Raw genomic sequence first — 19,796 nt, 5'->3', positions numbered from 1 at the left:
AAAATGTATGTACATTTTTAAAATATTTTTTTTTAGAAATAAAGTAGTTATCTTCTAGTTAATGTTAGTTTTTTTGTCTCAAGTATTTAAATTTTGTATGTCTTTGTAAGCATTCTGAGACTACAGCTGTTGGCATCTTTGAGAGGTACCGTTCAGCATAGTTACTATTCACTGTCAGCTTTACACTTTGATGAAAATTGTCATTTATTTTGTGAAGTATAACTAGTTTTTGACATGTTTTTATGGTGGAAAAAGGGTTAATGAATATTTTCCCCCATAGTTTTCATTGATAAAATTACACTGCATTTATGTTTGTTCCAACTGCACTTTGATTTTAGTTAGTTATCATTAATATTTATGAGAAGAAAGATCTACCACATACCTTGTGTTTGCTACAGCTTGTGTCTCAATTTTCATAAACTGAGTAAACAGCATGTTGAATCACTGTTGTTACAGCATTCTGTGGAAAACATTATTACAATTTTATATTAACTTTTAAGCTGTTTCTCAACAAGCTAATTCGTTTATTATTACCTGTAAGACCTCCGTGTCAGGATATGATGTCCTTCAAGGTCATGACCATGTAGTGTACGTATGTAAGACTGGGTTTTGGTATTCTATAGCATTATCCTCTATTCCCACCTCATAACATGATCAGACCAATCTCCCACAGCACAAAATCAACTATTGCTTTTTCAGGTAGGTAAAAATTGATAACTTAAATTGTATGATAATGTGGATGTGTGGCCTTGTAAACAATGATTTACACACCTCATCAGCAGGTATATATTCACACCTACTGTACTATGTACTAAGTGGAAGACAGGGAAAAGATATATAAAGGTTTTTATAACTGAACAATGAGGAGTGAAGCTCAAAGCCCTGACAAGGACATCAACATGTGCTGAAAATAGTTTCCTCTGTGTTGTAGCTTTTTCAAGGCTTATACAACTCTCTCAGTGCTCTGTAAATCTCTATTTCTGTGCTCTGTGGCTATAGCAACATTCTATGTACCCTGCAAATTTATGTTTCACATGCAGGAAATCAGGAAATCTTGTTTTTAACAGGGTAGATGGCCCAATGGGAGCAGCCCCTGCACACTAGGAGGAGAGAGTGAAGTTGGAGGGGGGAGGATGACTTCCATGTGAAATTTTTTTTTTCTCAGAGTAATGATTTTTTTGCCCCTTGAACAGATATTTGGGGGTGTTTACAAATGTCTGAAAACACCGCAAATGTATATATTTTTTTACATTGTATTGTCAAACACTCAATTTGTAGCACAACATTTGTTTTATTTGAAAAATAACAAGTTTATGAGCATTCAAGGGCACTTTTGCTACAATCTCTCTACATTTATGACTCTGTCACGCTGCTGTCACACTTTTTCTTTCCCTCCATCTGCTGTTGTGCTCCTCTAAAAACGAGAGAGTAAAAAGGACCCGCATCCACCCAAACCTGCCCGTTTGTAACTACTATTTATGATCTGGATTTCAACAATGTGTCCAATTCGACAGTCTGTGGCCTTAAAAAGTTTGTGAAAAGAGTGAAAACAAAACCTACATCTTAAATGGCACTTCAAATTATCCAGCCATCCTTCCCATATCTTTCTGAACTGAAGTTGAATGAAACCCCTTTAGTATACACAGATAATAATGTCTTCCTGGAAAAGTGACTAAGGACAAAACACACTGAAATAAAAGCTCCAAGGACTTGTTTGAGTTCAAACTCTTGTAAGAGGACCTCAGGAGGCTCCTTGGTGAACGTCTTTGTAAAGACTTCAAAAACCCTGATGGCTTTGCAAGAAACATTTTAATGCTTTAAAATGAACTCCAGGTGGACGCTGAAAATTTGTCAATTTTGTAAATATTGCGCTGGATTTGGGGAAACATGCATAAGCTTACCGTGTAATGTGATTCTGGCTACTCCTTTATCACAGCGTAGCACTGCCTCTCAGTACAGACCCTGGAGAGTGAGGGATGAACAGCAGAGCTGAGACAGAGGTGGGGGGCAGCCCTTTGTGCGCACACACACACACACACAGACATACACACTGTATATGTACACAAGTATGCAAGAAAGCAATGAACTGCATGACTGCGTAAAAAGAATAAAGATGTTCGGATGCCCAAGACACCATTCCCATCTTCTGTCCTTTCATATATTCACATCCTTCAACTCAGTTTCCTCCTCCCTCTCCCTTTTTCGTTCCATCATTTCCTTGTACCATCTTCTGAAAGTGTAATGACAAATGTCAGCGCTGCACAGTAATCACAATAATCAAACTCTAGTTTCCAAGAAAACAAAGGCGGAGAGGATGAAGTAAGGCAGCTAAACTATCAAGATGTGAAACTAATTTACTCTCAAGCTTTTGATTATCAGGCACAAAGACTTTCCCTCCTACACATACAAGCCAAACAGGGCCGCATCTAGAAAACAGCAACCTTTAGAAAACTCCCTCATCGTCGTCAAACAGCAGAGATACACAGTGACTATTCATCAAGCTGTCAGCCCTACTTTTTTACTTAACAGTGTCAAAGCCTCAACAGAATTCTACAATATCACACAGTGCTCCTAGAATACTTAAACAGAGTGCACACTGAGTCCCTTAAATATGGAGCGATAACACTTGGGCTTAAGCCGAAGTTTTAAAGCGCACTAGGACTTATTGGAAGAATGCGACATGCCCTAATAGGATTTCCAGCCTATTGTTTGGATAATACTTTAATGTCTGGGCAAGGACTGAATGGTTTATAGGGGCATAACATGCTACACACTTAAAATTAGGGGTTCTTTTGAGTCTATTCTAATACCCAGACAGAACCAGTAAGCACCTTACGGTATCTTTTGTAAAAAAAATATATATATATATATATCCCAGATAAATTCTTTGGGAATGAGCTTAGCAAACTATTAAACAACTGTCTCGCTTAGTTATAAGATTGGCTGAGTATAAAATGTACCCTTTAAGCTGGAAAAAATTTTGTTAACAATAGGGACAATAACGATGATAAGGAGTGTAATGTGAAAGGTGGTTTGTGGTAACGAACCAACAGATAATTATCACCCGACTCTGCAGTTGCTCTCAGCCCTACTAGTTGCTTTTGCATCTTTCAGCTCTTTGTTTTGGTTTTACAGCACCCAACTTTTCAGTTTTGATTCAGTCTCACTGCTCGCTTCAACCCCGTTTCCAGTTGCAGCAGGCAACTGTTTCAGCAAAAAAGCTCTGATCGCCCCACTGACCGCTACCCGCTCAAATGGCAGACTGACAAAGTTAGAAACTAGCGGGTGAACATAGTGGAGCATTTAGCAAAGGTGAAGATGGGTCTTACATTCCCGATGTGGACAGAAAGACGAACCTAAATGAATGCTAATGTTACGCAATGTCTGCTGAATGTGCACATAGCAAGTTTCTGTATTTGAATGTTGTGCTTACAGCTCGATGCACTGCCCCTATGCTATGGGGAAAATCATAATGTATAATACAAAAAAGGGTGTTTCTATGTAATCATAGACAACACTCACTCCAGGCCTTACATGCTCAATACCTGACATTCAATACTGAATGGATGAGGACTAAGTGAGAACAAAAAAAATAAATAATTGATTACCATAATCATTGTAATAGAGGCCCATCAAATACAACTGTGCCTCATTAAAATTACCATGGATGTGAAATATATACATGATATACTGTAAGTCTCCGTTCAGATTCAACTATTGAATCATTGTGATTTCCACTGGGAACTTGTGAAAAGCAGAGGTTAGGGGAATTGTTAATTCTTTTTCCTTAGATGGAAAAAGAAGACAAGCTCTAAAGTGGACAAGTCAGACTCTCTATGGTTGGCTGCTCTTGATTCTAAATCTTTGCTGAGATTTGTGACAGTGAGACCAAAGAGAGAAAAAAGTCCAGGCCAATCTCCACATTCACTCTTTTCACAACAAACCACTTATACTGTAAGCATTTTGTTGAAATCGTTGTCTGTTTTCTGTTTATGCCAGCAGCATATCTAATACTAATACTAAAAGATCATATCATATCATATATAGTTAAAATAAGCCAAATATCTTCAGTTTTAAGAGATAGTCAATTGCATTATAATTAAAGTAACAGGAATATATATATATGGTTTTTGTCTCCTTTGCAATGTTTGTTTTGCACTTGGCATTTCGTCAAAGCTCTGACTGGACATACAGTATGTTTAGCCTCATTAAGCCCTGGTAGCTCTGAGTAACTGGAGGTACTTCCACCTGACAGAAAAGAGCATTTCCATGCATACACATCTCCTGCTTTCTTATATAGCATGTTCAAGTTCTCCTTATAATTTAATTTTCACCTCACTCTAACAGGGAAACTTGCTCTGTTTTAGTTACCAAGGGAGGAATCTCACTTCTATAAGATCTTGGTTGGGAGTTTCACATGCGCAGTACTTAAGTAAGCCAATTGGAAGCTGAGTAGGACGGGTCCTGACAAGCAAGGTAGTGTGATCCAAAACAAAGCCGCTTCAACCAGTAAACATAGCTTCAGTTCAGCAGTACTTGTTCGAGCCTAAGTCTGATCTCGAAACACAAGCAGAACAACCCGAACCTGAGTGGTAAGTTATTCATTTGTAACAAATGTGTCTTTCATACTGTGCACTGTCTCTACACCACAGTAACAACTTTGTCCATTGACTGCCTGGAGGGTATCTTACTTTCATATGTAACCTAGTAATTCAGAAATAAAAACAGTAGCAGATGCCTGACGTTCTAAGCAATGTGGTCATGCATATGTTTTTAAATTTTTTTAAAAAGTGTATAAGATTTTGACTAACGCTGCTTGTGTTAGCCGCTAGGCGAGCATTATGACACGTTTTACAAAGTGACGCAGATAGGTTGTGGAAGTAAAGGCTGGATTACAATCAAGCAGTGTTTTGTGTTGGAAATGGTAACTCCCTTTGAGGTGGACTTTGGGCTCTATCACTTTGCAAACCTATTACATGCACAAAAAAGATATAACACAATAAAGGAAAGGGAAACAGCCAAAAGGCATAAAATGACCTCTTTAAAACATAGAATCAACTCGGGAAGAGTAGGTGTGAAATGGTGTGCTAGTATGTTTTTCTTTTTAAACACTAACTATATCCTTAGCTCATGCTTGTAATTTTACAACATTTAGTGGCACTTTCCTCCTGGTAGCATTGGGCCGATGCAAACCTCTTCAAACCTCTTCAAACTGGTTTGATATTAAGCCAAATACCGGACTAATATACTGAATTTTACCACTAGGTGTTGCACGTGACTCAGCCGTTCCCCAGTGAAATGTAAGAGTGGAGTTGCAAGTCAGTGCCACGGCACTTTCTGCAAATGTTTCACAATAAAAGCCTTGTTAGTAAATGAAGAGTTTCTGTCCAATGAAATGCAAGAGGACTTTGAATTTGAGTTCGTATTAAAAGCATAATACCAGTGTAACAAACGGGATCGAAACGACTGACTGTACTGGCAAACTATAGCTGGATAGCTACCTCAATTACAAAAAAGATGTGATAAGCACGCATGGTTGTCAAGTACAGGGTTATGTTAGTTTAATTTTATTGTGTGATGCCTTTTTTTATTATTGTTATTTATTTTGTCTTGTTTATGTGTTTTTAACTTGATTGTTGTAAAGCACTATGATACCTGTATTTAAAAGAGTCATACAAATAATGCTGCTATTATTGTTATTATTATTAGTTATATTGGAATAGCCCCGCGACCCTGTATGCAGGATAAGCGGTTGACGATGGATGGATGGATGGATGGATGGATGGATGGATGGATGGATGGATATTGGAATAGTCAGTGGTAGGACATGGATTGTAATATGGGAGGAGAAAGATGAAGCAAAGGGGTAAGATGAGGGTCTTATCTCAGAAATTCGATGTACGATAAAGAACACAAGGTTAAAGATTTCGAGACTTGATCGACAGACGGAGCTGCACGGAACTCACAGAGGTCAGGCCAGGGCACAGCTTGAGGGAACAAGAATATAAGGAAGGCAGGGCAGGGAGAATGAAAAGAGGGTGAGCAGAGAAGATCATGCTTTGAAAGGGAAGCTGGGGGTGAGGGGCTTTTATGAAAAGGCACATACAAGAAAGAAAAAGATGGAGAAAGAAAAGATGAATTGGAGAGAAAGAAAGTCACAGAGGTTGACAAATCCAGGATTTGCTTACTGGCAGATGCAGGGTACGAGCCGTGCCAAGCCAGTGCAATATGAGTGGAGAGGAGAGCAGGAGGGTAGAGGAGACAAGGTCTTACAAACCCAGCGAACAGATTTAGCTCTTCATAATGTTGCCTAACAAGGCTCATTGAGCATTTCCCTGGGTTACGTGTGGTGTTAACTGTGTAAACTGAAATTGGTATGTAGCTTATTGGATTAGCCTTTAGCCAAGTTTCACCGAAGTGTCTGCTTCCAGTATGGACACATTTAATAGATGCTCACTTTAACGTAGCCAAAAAAAATGCACCACTCTCTTGGCTGCCTTATTAGTTTTCATGTTAATTATAACTTGGAGCTTAAAACCTTCACATTTTATTTTCTATACACTATTTTGTCTGTTCAGGAATATAAACCTTAGAACAAAACTAAGAGTCTACAGTCATGCTAGCTTCTTACTTTACATATATCTGTTTGGTATCTATCTATCTATCTCTATCTTTTGTCCAAGGTGCATTCAAGTGAACACTGCTATATAACATGCTGAGAAGGAAAGTATCAGGGATGATTTTTACTGATGTCAACATGTTACCAAACTAAACATTTGCTTACGTTAAAGGCAAAGTGCAGCTGAGGCTGATGGGTATATATATATAATATATATATAATGTATATATATGTGTATATGTGTGTATATATATATATATATATATATATGTATGTATATATGTGTATATATCTATGTATGTATGTATGTATGTATGTGTGTGTGTATATATATGTCATAAACACCAACACCAATATATGTTAACAAAAAACAAAACGTCATGGCATTTGCTGATGTATTTTAATCCGGACCACAGTGGTGGGAAAACAGATTAATGGACCAACCAACACTGCCATACCTACAGCCACGCCACTAGGCTAAGAATAAAAGATTTTGCAAAATATTTCAGTTGGAAGGATATGTGCTGTTTTAAAAAGAAGTGGATAGTTGGCACAAGTGATGATATCCACCATGCTGACAGAGACACAGACCACAACTTAATCTACAGGAAGTCCAATGGAAAACATTCCAGTATTACCCAGAGTATTTGACTGACAGTTGATCTCTGAGAGTGCTGTTCAAAGCAAAGCATGTACTGTACTGTAGGAGTCAACGGGCCAAGAAACTGCTTTAATCTATGTCTGCTGTTTCCCTGCTATACACAACCTTCCAGTTAATGATAAACCAGAATACAAACATACATGCATCTGCTTCTTTCATGCGATACCCTCTGGGCTGAATGTGCTTTCTTACTGGCTCGAAATGGTTGTGGCTGTGTTGGCTTTTTATCAACAGCAAATGTCCATTTCCTCTAACTGCTAAGCTGATATGGCAGGCTGCTCCTGCTGTTTGAGAAGCTAAATTGTGACGTGTGTGAGAGAGAGAGATAGTGTGTCCAGAGTGAGACAAGGAGAGGGAGCATGATTAGATACACGCAAGAGCAACAGGACGTGTTGAGAATTTCTGAGTTGGGCTGGAAGAATATAATCAAAGACATATTAGAAGTTTTAGGAAACTGTTTGCTAACATGTACGCAAACAGTTTATAACACGATAATACGACAATGTTGTGTTATGTCAAGGTGATAAAAAGTCAGTCAAAAATCGAATCAATTGAATTGGCAAATAACTGATGGGACATAAAGAAAAAGAAAATATTATATTTTTGGAAGCGACCCTGTACGCAGGATAAGTGGTTGGCGATGGATGGATGGATGGATGATTTTTGGTGCGACAGTGAGGCAGTTTAAAGAAGAAGTCCCTTCATGGCAGATCAGCACAATATGCCCCGGTGGTTTTGATTGGGAACTGATTACAGTGTGTGAGACACCAGGTATTCATTGATTTCATTTTGCTCCTGGCAGTGAAATAGGTCCTTCATTAACCATATTTCTGTGCAGACTTTGTCAGGACCAGTTTCTTTGACAGAGGGGAAAAGTGGGTATTCATGCTACAGTGCTTTATTTGAACCCAAGGCCAGCGAGAGGAAATTACTTAATTTCCTTTTTATATCAGAACTTTTGATTTCAGTAACTTCTGTGGAGCACATCTTTCATTGTCAAATGAGCGCCTACAGTAGTTTCTGTATTCATCTCTCGTAGAACCACTCTGGGTTTTCTCTTAATTTGTCTTTTACCTGAGCCTTCATTTTCTCCTCAAAACTTGAAGAGCCAGCAAACTGAAATAATTAACTCTCATTAAGTCAGCACTAATTAGGCAGAGCATTGTTTAGACATGCATGGGTAATGTATGTGTGTGTGTGTGTGTGTGTGTTGTAAAAGCGTTTTGATATTGTAAGCTGGCTGTTTCACTGTTTACCTCCCGACAGCGAAGTAGAGGCCAGGGAGAAAATTAACAGCTGCCAAATCCTGACAGTTTTGTTTGTGTCTGTAAAGTATTTATGAGCTGCTAATTTGCCAGAGAAGCACCCGTTTTTCTTCACTAAATATCCATTTGACTGGTCACTGTTAAACCCTCATGCTGCTGTACTCGTCTTGGACACCGTTCCTAAGCCATGATGAGTAGCAGCTTCCTAGTGAATAGCTAAGAGCTTGGAATGCAGCAACATTGCTAAAAAGTAATCAGACTGGGAAAGAAACATGAAAAGGCTGATGGTTGGACAAGTTTTAAACAAAGCCCCAGTTAATCTAAATTAGACAAAGAAAACAAGTGCAAATTGTATTCCCCCCCCCCCCCAAACTCTGTCCTAAACGCACACAACATCACAACATCTATAGAATGACTTCCTGGCTCAATTTTAACAGGCTGGTGGCTGTGCTGTTCAGACTAGACGATATGCTGTTTATCAGGGGTCTTGAAGTCGTGGTGTTCACACTACTTGACTGATCGACAATAGGGAGTCACACACCACACTAGCTGGTCTCCAAACCACATTTTATCAAGGAAAGAGAAGTGACACTAGTTAGATGAAAAAATTATAGTCCTTTAATGTCTTAGATAAAATATAGATATAAACTTATAAATAGATAGCCATCTGATTGTAAACTCAGCTTAGCATGCACAGTGGAAACGGGATAAAAATCTGTCCAAACGTACAGTAACAAACCCCACCTACCAGCACCTCGGTCACTTATTGACATGTTATATCTTGTTTGTTCAATACGTACAAAAACAAAGTATAAAAATGACACGTGTAATGGTGGGTTATGTGTGGGACGAGTTCTTGTCAGGGCACAGTAACTTTCTGGACTCTCTGCTAGCTGCCTGGCAAATGCCGCGGTAAAAACAAACTCCAGGTGCTGATGTGCTACCTTCGCTATGCAGCCAGTGTAGACAGGTTGTCACATAATCTGCCTAACTGTTCCTAACCTCCCAGATGTTTATCTGTCGTTGCTCCTTGCGTTGGTTTTTGCTATGGTTTAGTGCACTTGGTTATGACACATCACGTGTCAGAAAGCTTTACACACAGCTACATAGGAACACATTTCACTGGGAAAATTATGCTACAGCAAGTAGTAAATTCTTGCTGTTGTCGTTGTTTTGATATTGTTTTACATGAAGGTAAATAGAGACTGCATGTTAAATCCATTACACCATAGCAGCAACTGTGCAGATGTTTCTGCTCTTTACCATAATCCAAAGCGTGTTTATAGATCGAATATTAAGAGTGAAAAGTTTATATGTATGATGTTCTAATCGATCAGTCCGTCAGTGGCAGAGTTTCAGGTACGTTTCTCAAATACGTTTTTGCTGTTGTGTTGTTGTGAGTCCCGATTACTTATATATTCAAGGCAAAGGCTGCTCAAGCTGGCAGGTTGATTGACAGATAGCTTAGAGCAGTCTGATTCTTAGGGCTGCTGTTGAATATTAATGATCATTTGTCAATAGCTCAGTATCTGTCCGCGGGCACTTGGGAACTGGAGGGTTGCCGGTCTGAGTCCAGCAACGGACCACTGCTTAAGGTGACCCTGAACACGGCCCCGAACCCCTAACTGGTCCCTGGGAGCTGCACAATGGCTGTCTACTGCTCCTAATTAGATTGGTTTCAATATACAGAACAAATTCTGCTTGCATTGTACTGTGTGTAAATTGTATGTGGCCAATAAATTTGATTGTTATTATTGCGTGTATTGTAACTGTCGAGTGTTTTTATCTGTTGTTCAGTATGAGTAGCTGTTGTCTAATATGTGTGTCTCTTCCTTAATCACTGTGTGTGTGTGTGGGTGTCTACCCTGCACAGCATACTAAAAAACTGCCAGTCAAAGCTTATTCCAAAATCTGTCACTTTACTGTTGCCATGCATCAGTTAACACACACACCTTAGAAAATATGACATAGGACCTTTTTTTTCATCAGCTTTAAACATTGATTTCTACAGCTCCCTATTGATCCTTCTTAGTTTATTTTTAGGCTGAAGCACCAAAGGCAAGTGACACACAATTTGGTGGTAAAGTGTGTGCAAGGTGACAATGGGGCACCACATCAACTCACAGTTTTAGTTAATTCATATGAGACGTTTTTGTCTATTTTATGTTTTATTTATGCTCCTCCAACTAGTGTGTAGTGGGCAGGGCTGTGTAGGAAAAAGGTGACATCACATACTGTATATTTGTGCAGCAATCAGGATTAATCAGTAGGTAAGGATTTAAAATGTGCTGATAGTCAGTTATAATATATTTCCCTATTTTGTACTTTGATTGTTCTGCAATTAGTAATGAATATTTAATTGTATAGAGAGCAGTGGAAAAAGCTTATAATGATCACAGTTACAATGATGAATGGCTCATATGGATCAAAAAGCTTGGGACAGAATCATTCCTATACGCATGCTGTTTAAATAATTTGCTTTTAGTGATCAGGTAGTCCACTCACAGCGTTCATTTTGGGTCTTTTCATATATGACAACATTTTATCAACATGTTTGTTTTCAAACTCTGCTACCAGTTGTACATTGATAGCCTAGAGTTTATTTTCAGGCTGTTTAAAAATGTACAAATGCATTGAAAGCAGCACCAAGCTGTGGCTTAGTAGCTTGTTTCACTACTGATATAATTGTAAAGAGCACAATTCTGCTTTAGGCTATAGCCTAATTATAATTTGAACGACAGTGAGCAATATTGTATTTACAATACTTTACAGTATTACTGTATAGTGTACAAAAATTCAATTTGTACAGTAATTTGAAAAGTGTTTGAAACAGCTGTTCTGTATTTTGAAACAGTCAATAAAATTCAGTAAATAGCCACACTGTTAAATCGTACTTCATTTTCATGTAATAAATATCAAAATGGGAAAATATTATTTATGTGTTGTTTGCCTCTGAGATGTAGTAAAGAGGAACAAATAAATTAAGCATAAAATGGAGATAATCAAGTTATGTATAAGTACCTCAAAATTCTACTTTATTACTTGAGTTAATTTACTAAGATACATTCCAGTATTGATAATATTTTCTTTTTATTCCCACCTGATCCCTCAAGACATGGCACCCGTGACTTCTTGATTGATAAGAAAACACATATTCTACTTGTAAAAACATTAACGTGAAATTCTTTTCAGTGCAATTTAACAAGCTCAGAAAGGAATACATTGAGGCAACAACACAACAAACAACCCTTAATGAATCGTAATAACACAGCTCTTTTTATTCCATTGAGCTGGCTTGCTTTGACCCACATAAGTGTGATTTATTTTGGATTTGGTTCAAGGTGCCCCGTTGGCTGGACCCCAGTCATCCTTGAGCTCAGACACTTAACTTTCTTTGTCTGACAGGAGGGTGCGTTTTGTGGATGTTCATCAGAAAATTATTATTTTAGAACATTTTTTGCTTCTTTCTCACACACCCTTCTCTCCTCTGGTCCCAGCTTTCATCACTTTGGTTATTGAGCAGCTCTGGAAGACCTCATCTTAATATCAGTGGATCGAAACAAGAGAGGTGGATAAGAGGGAGAATGAAAACGGAGAGAAGATGAGGAGAGATGAGAGGTTACTGAAAAATCTTTACTAAAGCGGCCATGCAGATTTTTGCTAATATGTGAGAGGGCAAGATAGACAGAAAGGGTTTAGAGAAAGAGAGAAGGCTGGAGTACATGTGTTGGGATTTTAACTTTGATTCAGGTTAAATGAATCTTGATTAGAATTAATATTCAGTTTGGAATTCAGTGTATTCACTGAGTTGTAATCAATGTGGAATATTTTCTTTGCAATTGCATTAACCACCTTAAACCAAGAGAGCAAGTACCTATAAAACCTACAATGTCTACTATTCCACACATATTCATGATATTCATTTATGTTTATAAAGAGTTAAGAGCGGTGCTTCCAGCCGCAGTAGTTATATAATATATATAATATGTGGTCAAGATTTTTAGGATCTTACAATATTTCCTTCGGTTTCTGGCAAGCCTTGTAAACCATTTTCAGAAGCACTGAACAAGGGAGGTGGGACCTGGGTCCATATTCATAAGCATCTCAGAATCAGTCCTAGTATTTAAACTACAATTAAAAAACACTCAAACTTCAGAGTTGGACTTTGTTATTTATGAAGCCTCCTACACTATGATCCCAGCAAGGGGAAGGACTATTTCTTGGAGAGTGAAAGAGCAAAATTTTATGACACACTTATGAAGCTGCAAAGTAGAAATTAACATGATGTGTTTTTCTGACAGCTGTGTTTGAAATATTGCTCCACTATAATTTGAAATGCACATAATAGCACCACTTTAGTAAGTCAATTGCATAGCAGGCTGTAACTAAAAACTGGCAAGCAACTCGTGTGACTATAAAAAATGTACTTGTCTGTCTCAGCTGCATGAAATTACCCTTGTTAGCCCTCACATCGTTTTTAAAATAGTGCTGCATCTTGCATCTTGACTCAATGGCACTAAAGGAAACATCAGGCGAGACAGTAGGGCTGCGTCCGAAGAGTCTTTTTCGCTTAGGAAGGTTCCTAACTGAGTGAAGTGACCCGGAAGTATTTCAGTGGCAGCCATGATAAGAGCTGGTGGAATTCTCTAAAAGCTAAGGAAAGGAGCCTCAATGTTTCCTTTTACAAAAGGAAAGGTGAGAATGTCGTCCCACAATTCCTTGCGGCGGCAACATTTAAAGCAACACACGTTCTCAAACTCAAAGATAAATCCACTGACCACATTTAGCAAAATCCTTGCAATACAGACGCACATTATGATTCTTGAATAAGACTCACAATTTCCTTCTTTCTTTTGGTTTGTTTTCTTTTGGCTTTGCTGTAATCTAATACTGTTTCAACACCGTTCTATGTTTCCGATTGTTGAAATAAGCTATAAAGTATTAGAATTTTCTACAATAAAAAAAAAGAAATCACCGACCATAACAGATAAAGGATGTTGATCAAGTTACCATTGGCTATTAAGCCTTTTCTCTCTTATGCCATAACTTGCTAATATGCACATGTCTTGAACTACTGAGACCCATGCGAGCTGTTGTTACTAGTCTTGTAAAATGCCTTCAGCAATATCAATAATTAATTTTACTTCAGTCACAGAAGCCGACACCCTCGCCTTAATAAAGGCAATGATCAAGCTGTAGTCAGTGTTGATCACATTATCAGCGCTGACTGCCACATAATGATTTTTTTACTGCGCTATAGGTAAAATCATATTTGATCACACACATGTTTTCCTAGTCCATTCTGTATCTCCATCGAGGTCAATTTGGACGCAGCTTAGGAGTCATCCTCTGGGGACAATGAATGTCTCTACAACATTTTAATACAATCCATTTTTATTGAATTATTTGTTGAAATATTTCCGTCTGGACCAAAGTGGTAGACCAGCCATCCCTAGAGCCATGTCGCAGGCATGGAGCTCTACTGGATATCAACAGAAATAACAGTCATTTCCGAGGTTAATAAAGTAAATAACGTGCTTTTATTCGATTTCCTACTCTGAGATGCTTTACAAATATAGGCCTGTCTTTGCTTTGTGTGTGTGTGTGTGTGTGTGTGTTTTTGGGGGTTTGTGTCTACACGTGTGCAGGTGCATGGTTCACATATGTGTCCTTGTATGTCATCCAGCCAAAAACAGATGCCCAGCTTCTGTTTGTTTTTCTGGTTCAGGAACACAATGGAGACTGTCGATGGGTATTATTTGTAACAGACATTCACTCACAAGTATAATGGAGCTGGAAAAAGATAATAGAATAAAATAATAAAAAATTATTTATTTTAAAAATAATGTGAAAGCAACAAATGACACAATGTTCTTTAGTTTCTTCATAAAACCCTCTTCACATACCTGTGCTCATCACAGATTGCTGATAGATGTCACATCGAAGCTGAAACATTCTGAAGGATGGTGTTGTGGACTCACAGTTATGCAAACACCCAGCCTACACGCAGTGCTACTAACATCATTACTCCAGTGTAAAGTAAAACATTAGTAACACTGTGCGTCACTGTAACACTCCGGCTTCAATCCCTGTTAGCCCCGCATCCATCAGACATTAACACAGTCAATTCAGCTCTGGCTCATGCATAAAAGAGCCAAGTAAACTGCATATTGCAACAAACCTCCAGTGACTCCAAATCCAAATAACCATTACTGGTTACTTCTAATGGTTGAAAGCTTAGAAACATCTGGCTCTGGACAGCTGAACAGAGTGCGAGAGAGCCAAAGTGCAGCAGCAAATGGATTTGGAATGGCTGCACCTGTAAATGACACCATGTGTCTATTATTTTATTCAGCGTTAACGTCCTCTTATTCCAGTACACAAAGTGCCGAACATATGACTGTTTTCTTGGTGCAATTCTGTAACATGATTATTATTACTAGTTTCAGAAATGCAATGAAACACTGTACATTAACTTACATCAAATACCCAATGAAGAGTAAGCACAACAAACCCCAATGTGAGTGAAAATATCACCATGCGTATGTGCTGGCTGGCATGTTGTTGCTTCCTTGGTTGCCCACTTTGCTGCACGGTTGGCAGATCCACACTCTGAGGTTCTGTTCTACACTATACTGCTTTGATTTCTTTATCTTTAATGTCTGTGCTCAGCTTCGACGCTGAGGGAACTGGGAGTTAATCCCTGTTCAGTTGTGTTTTCTGTTGTCCGCTGCTTAGTAGATCTGAGTTTGGGCTGTTGGTGTTGTTGACTCATACAAGAGGTAACAGGAGTGGTATTTACGGGCCATGTTTTCCCACTTGCTAAGAGGAATGTAGTGGTTGAGTCAAGTGCCCAGTCTCACTGTGCTGTACAGAATAATAAGCAAAACTGAACTAATGGGCAGCTACGACCTGTCTGGTTTTCACTTACTGCATGGCCAAACTGCTACATAGTCGGCCTGTAATATCGCTGAAACCGGATGCTATCCAGGCTTTCATCAGAGGTTATGGACCAAAAGATTATACTCTCCCAGTTGTGTCCACGCTTGGTTTACAGCTTCAACATCTGCGTCTGGCTTGCAGTTGTTGAAGAGAGGGAGCGGTGGTAGCGAGAACACCAGTGAAGATTTCGGATTGTTTCACAGCGGTTATGTTCATAAGCATAAAATCACCGCACTGCCTGCGCTAACTGCCGTAATGCATGATTTTGTGTGAATACAGCCTAAGGGTCAGTGGCCTCAATCTCCTAGGGTTGCTGGTAAAGGGTACAAAGTGGCCTACAGTTTGGTCTGACCTACGGTCATGGCATTGTAGTTGGTTAGTTGAGGGCATCTGAAGCATCTGCCTTAAAATCCCTAAGTGGGTGTCCACACCAATGTTTCTCCATTCCCTTTTCCTATTAGAACAAAAAAGCATCTGATATGACGCTCCTGTGGGCAGGGCAACATCATTTGTCTGCCCGTTACAATTCCTCGCTGAAAAATAAACCTGTATTATGATGTGGCAACGCTTATGGTCCCATTATTCCACTGGCAAAAATGACTTATTCTGTTGTTCTTCTTGGGAGGAAAGTCTTATTTTGGCTAAAGCTGATCCAGGTTTAATTGTCTAGTGGGGTGACCCTTCATTTTTTTTAGCTGTAGCCCTCTGCTGTTGCTCTGCAGCTGAGTCAACAGAGTGGCCTCATTTAAATGAATGAGGGGGCTGAGTTTTTTCATGCAGGGCTGTTGTTTTTCTGAACATGGTCTAAGGCTCATAGCAAAATTGAACAAAGGTTATGACTCAACACTACTCAAGTGGCTGAGATTTGGTGTTGGGCTTGAGTACAACAAGTCACTCTTACTGGCATCAGGAGGCACTGACAGATCCTCATTCTTACATGTAAAAATATACATGTAAATATCAGTGAGCTGTTCTGGAAAGGAATGGGTGAGCAAACCTAGAAAGTGTCTTGGATTGCTAATTAAGGTTATTATCTGTTACCCTCTATCAGCAGCAGAAGTAGTCATTAGAAGACTACCCCTGAACTTATTTGGGCAAAAACTGTTTAGCACTGCAAAACTTGATTGTTTGTTTCCAGAGGCTGCCCTTGAGCAGTTACTCTTTCCAGGCATACATATAGTATACTGCAGTAATATGCAGCAAAGGAGGCTCAGGAGATGTTAAGTGTTTCCTATTTGTTAGGTAAACTAACTATAATTCACAATATCCCATGAAATATGGATGAAATGCATTAAGAATGAGGCAAAGTATGTTGTCGAATTGGCCAATTGCTCATTTGTTTCAAACCCGCCAACACAGCCTCACCATCTACTGTTTAACTGCTAAGCAGACAACTGGATATGAACTAAAAGGAACTTTTGGTGCAGAATTATGAAGAGTGACCAAATTAAGGCTATATTTGCTCTTGTGATTATTTTTTTTTTTTTACCTACACGCAATTCCAAGCCACTGCCTGCAGGGATGTTCCAGCCTGTGATTTTCTACTCCATTTCATACTCCTATCCACTTTAACCTAGTCGGAATATACTCAGTTCTGTTACGTGTGTGTATGTTGACATGGCTTTTTAACATATAAGACTGCTCACCCTCCTACTATATATTCAGCAACTACCATTCATTATTGGGTCTTTTGGTGTCTGACCTGCCAACCAACAATCTGTGGTTAGTTGTGTTTGAGTCTGGAGGTGCTGGCTCAATGAAAAAAGCTTTTTCATCTATGAGTGAAAAGCAATCATATCTCCAATTTCTCTGCTGTTGAGACTGGGGCAACAGATTAGGTGTTTTCTGCTGCTGGCTCGTTTCCTGTTTTTCTTGAAACCCAAATAATCTGTCCTTTCGGTTTTCATCTGGGATTTTGATACAGTTGTCTGACCAGCCATCAATTCTGGTCAGACTGAACTACTATTTTTTTTCTTGTCATATATTATTTATCTTGCTATACCTTTCTTCCCTCAACTTCACTGAAAGAAAAGGTCTTGGTTGCCATTTTCTTCTCCTGCTCATGTCTTGGCCCTTAAATATACCTAAACATCCAAGAGTAACTGGACTATTCGTCAGCATCTTGACACTCTACTATTTGACTCTACAGGACCTTGCACCCTTAGCATTTGTATGCAGAAATTATGCTATCCTGTTGTCTTTTGTGCCAAGAGGCAGATACTGGATGACTGTCGGGATGGAGCAAACATACTAAGTGCCTAGGGATCATCATCTCAAGGCATAGACACAGCAGTAGCATCCTAACAAGCATTTGACACAAAGTGATGTGTGTAGGACTTCAAACAATCCACAATATGATAATAAGACATGTTTACAATGCAGAGAAGACCAAGTTTTGGGCTTGCACCAGCTGGAAACCATCATTCTTCATGCATTTTTGTCCATATGTCTGTGAAACTCATTTGACAGGGTTGCTGATATTCCCACTGACCAAATTTCTGTGCTCATCTATCTTGTTTGTTAATTTTATCAAATTCCCTGAAATGATCGATCGGGCAAATTTGCTCTCTATCTATAGCTATAGTTGAAGATGATGCAGAAGCTGCTGCAACTGGTGACCATTATCTTGGTGTCATTTTGAAAAGACTTCTGCAATAAATTACGTTCCTCGTGAAAAAATATATCGCAGAGATATTGGAGAGCTATTGTGTGTGTGTGTGTGTGTGTGTGTGTGTGTGTGTGTGTGTTTGTGTGAGAAGCCACAATGCGAAACTGCTTGGCAGTCATGGTGGTAAATGATGCAACTCCCTGAAACAAAGGTCTTGATCATAACAAAAGGTGGGTGTGCGTGTGTGTGTTTGTGTGTGTGTGCATTTTCATAGAACAATAGATAGTACAGTGTGCTGACATTATCACTGTGATGAAAGAAAGCCTCACAGCAGAGGCCAAGCCCTTATCACATCAGCTGTGGTCACAAAAAGCTAACAATAATATAACTACACGCCACTGCATATTGCATTCTCCTTCGCCAGCCCTTGAAAGCATCATTTAGTCTGGCTCTGATGCATCTATTTTTGAATATTTGTTTACTTATGTCAAGTGTATATCAGTTTTAGCTTTTTACTTCTCTTTTGCTGTTGCCTTGTTTACTATGGCTGCAAATGTGCAATTATGTTTAATTTAATTTTCTTTTGTCTTTCAGAATAAAGTAATGAGCATTGATGCTGTGAAGGTCAAACTGCAGGTAAGAACACCAGTGCATCTCTATGAATTATTTAGTCATTATTTAAATGCTTGAGAGTCAACTCATTTTTATCAAAGTGAGATTATGCATGCACTCTTTTTAATAACAAATCACCAGCAACTGTTTCCCATGGTGTAAATATCTCCCACACATCATCATGGCCTGCTGTGGGAGGGCGAAGAAGTCCAAATGATGACTTAATGAGGCCTTGGTTAATCTCTATCAGTCAATTAGCCTGCTGCTCTGCCTGACTGAAGACACTAGAGGGAATAGCACACTTTCCATCAGATTACCGGGCCTGGAAGTTATCAGTGAGCAACAGACAGAGATGTCGATGATTTGTCGTCATTCAAAAACAGCATTAGATACCGTCTGATGAGTTTTCCACCTCAATTACACAGCCTCACGTTCTCTCTCCCTTCATCTTTCTCTTTAACGCATCTGTGTTCATCCATCAGTCTATCTGTCAAATGTGATTTGACATTAGGTCAATGGAACTTGCAGGAATATGCACACTTTTTAACTTCCTAAAAACTGTAACAGAATGGTCAAATGGTGATACGACATAATCTTTTTGACAAACCTAGAACAATGATGGATTTTTGAACCATGTTTCTACGAAAAAGTACACCAGTTGGCCTGATGTGGGTGTTAAAAAGTAAAACGAAACTAAAAAGTGACATTATACACAACTGTGGATTCTTGTTGAGGTGGGTACGTAACGCGCAGCTGGGAAGCATGTTCCTATATTTAATTTCATTCTATCAGATACCATTTTTAGATAAGCTGGTGTCACAAATTGGGTGGGTACAGAGTAGGCAACTTAGTGAAAATGTCAGTACTGCAGTGATTTTTTCCCCTTTCCTGTGATATGGTTTAAACATGCATTCATTTATGTTTTTGACCATTCTTTTTTTTGCCGGTCCTCTTGACTTTGTTTTATATTGAGATGATTTAATGACTTGTAAAGCTGTATTTCTACCATACAGTATGTCTCTATTTAGTTGTTTTTCACATTAGCGCAAATAAACTCTGACCGCGTGTAGCATAACGGAATGACATTGG

At 38.9% G+C, this 19,796-nt stretch overlaps 1 protein-coding gene across 2 annotated transcripts in view; it reads left to right on the top strand.

Annotated features, from left to right (window-relative positions):
• LOC119915986 (ras-related protein Rab-26-like) overlaps positions 1-19,796 on the top strand; it is a 98,237-nt gene that overhangs the window by 27,045 nt on the left and 51,396 nt on the right. For both annotated transcript variants that reach the window (XM_038735805.1, XM_038735806.1), the window contains exon 3: positions 18,690-18,731. In XM_038735805.1, the coding sequence (XP_038591733.1) occupies positions 18,690-18,731 (42 nt within the window). The remainder of the gene's footprint in view (positions 1-18,689; positions 18,732-19,796) is intronic.

This window comes from Micropterus salmoides, unplaced genomic scaffold, assembly GCF_014851395.1.
Source record: "Micropterus salmoides isolate LMB-PRFRI ecotype aquatic unplaced genomic scaffold, ASM1485139v1 Ms_hic_scaffold_21, whole genome shotgun sequence".
Taxonomy (NCBI): Eukaryota; Metazoa; Chordata; class Actinopteri; order Centrarchiformes; family Centrarchidae; genus Micropterus; species Micropterus salmoides.
Note: the sequence above shows the minus strand (reverse complement) of the source record. Positions and strands in the feature narration are given on the sequence as shown.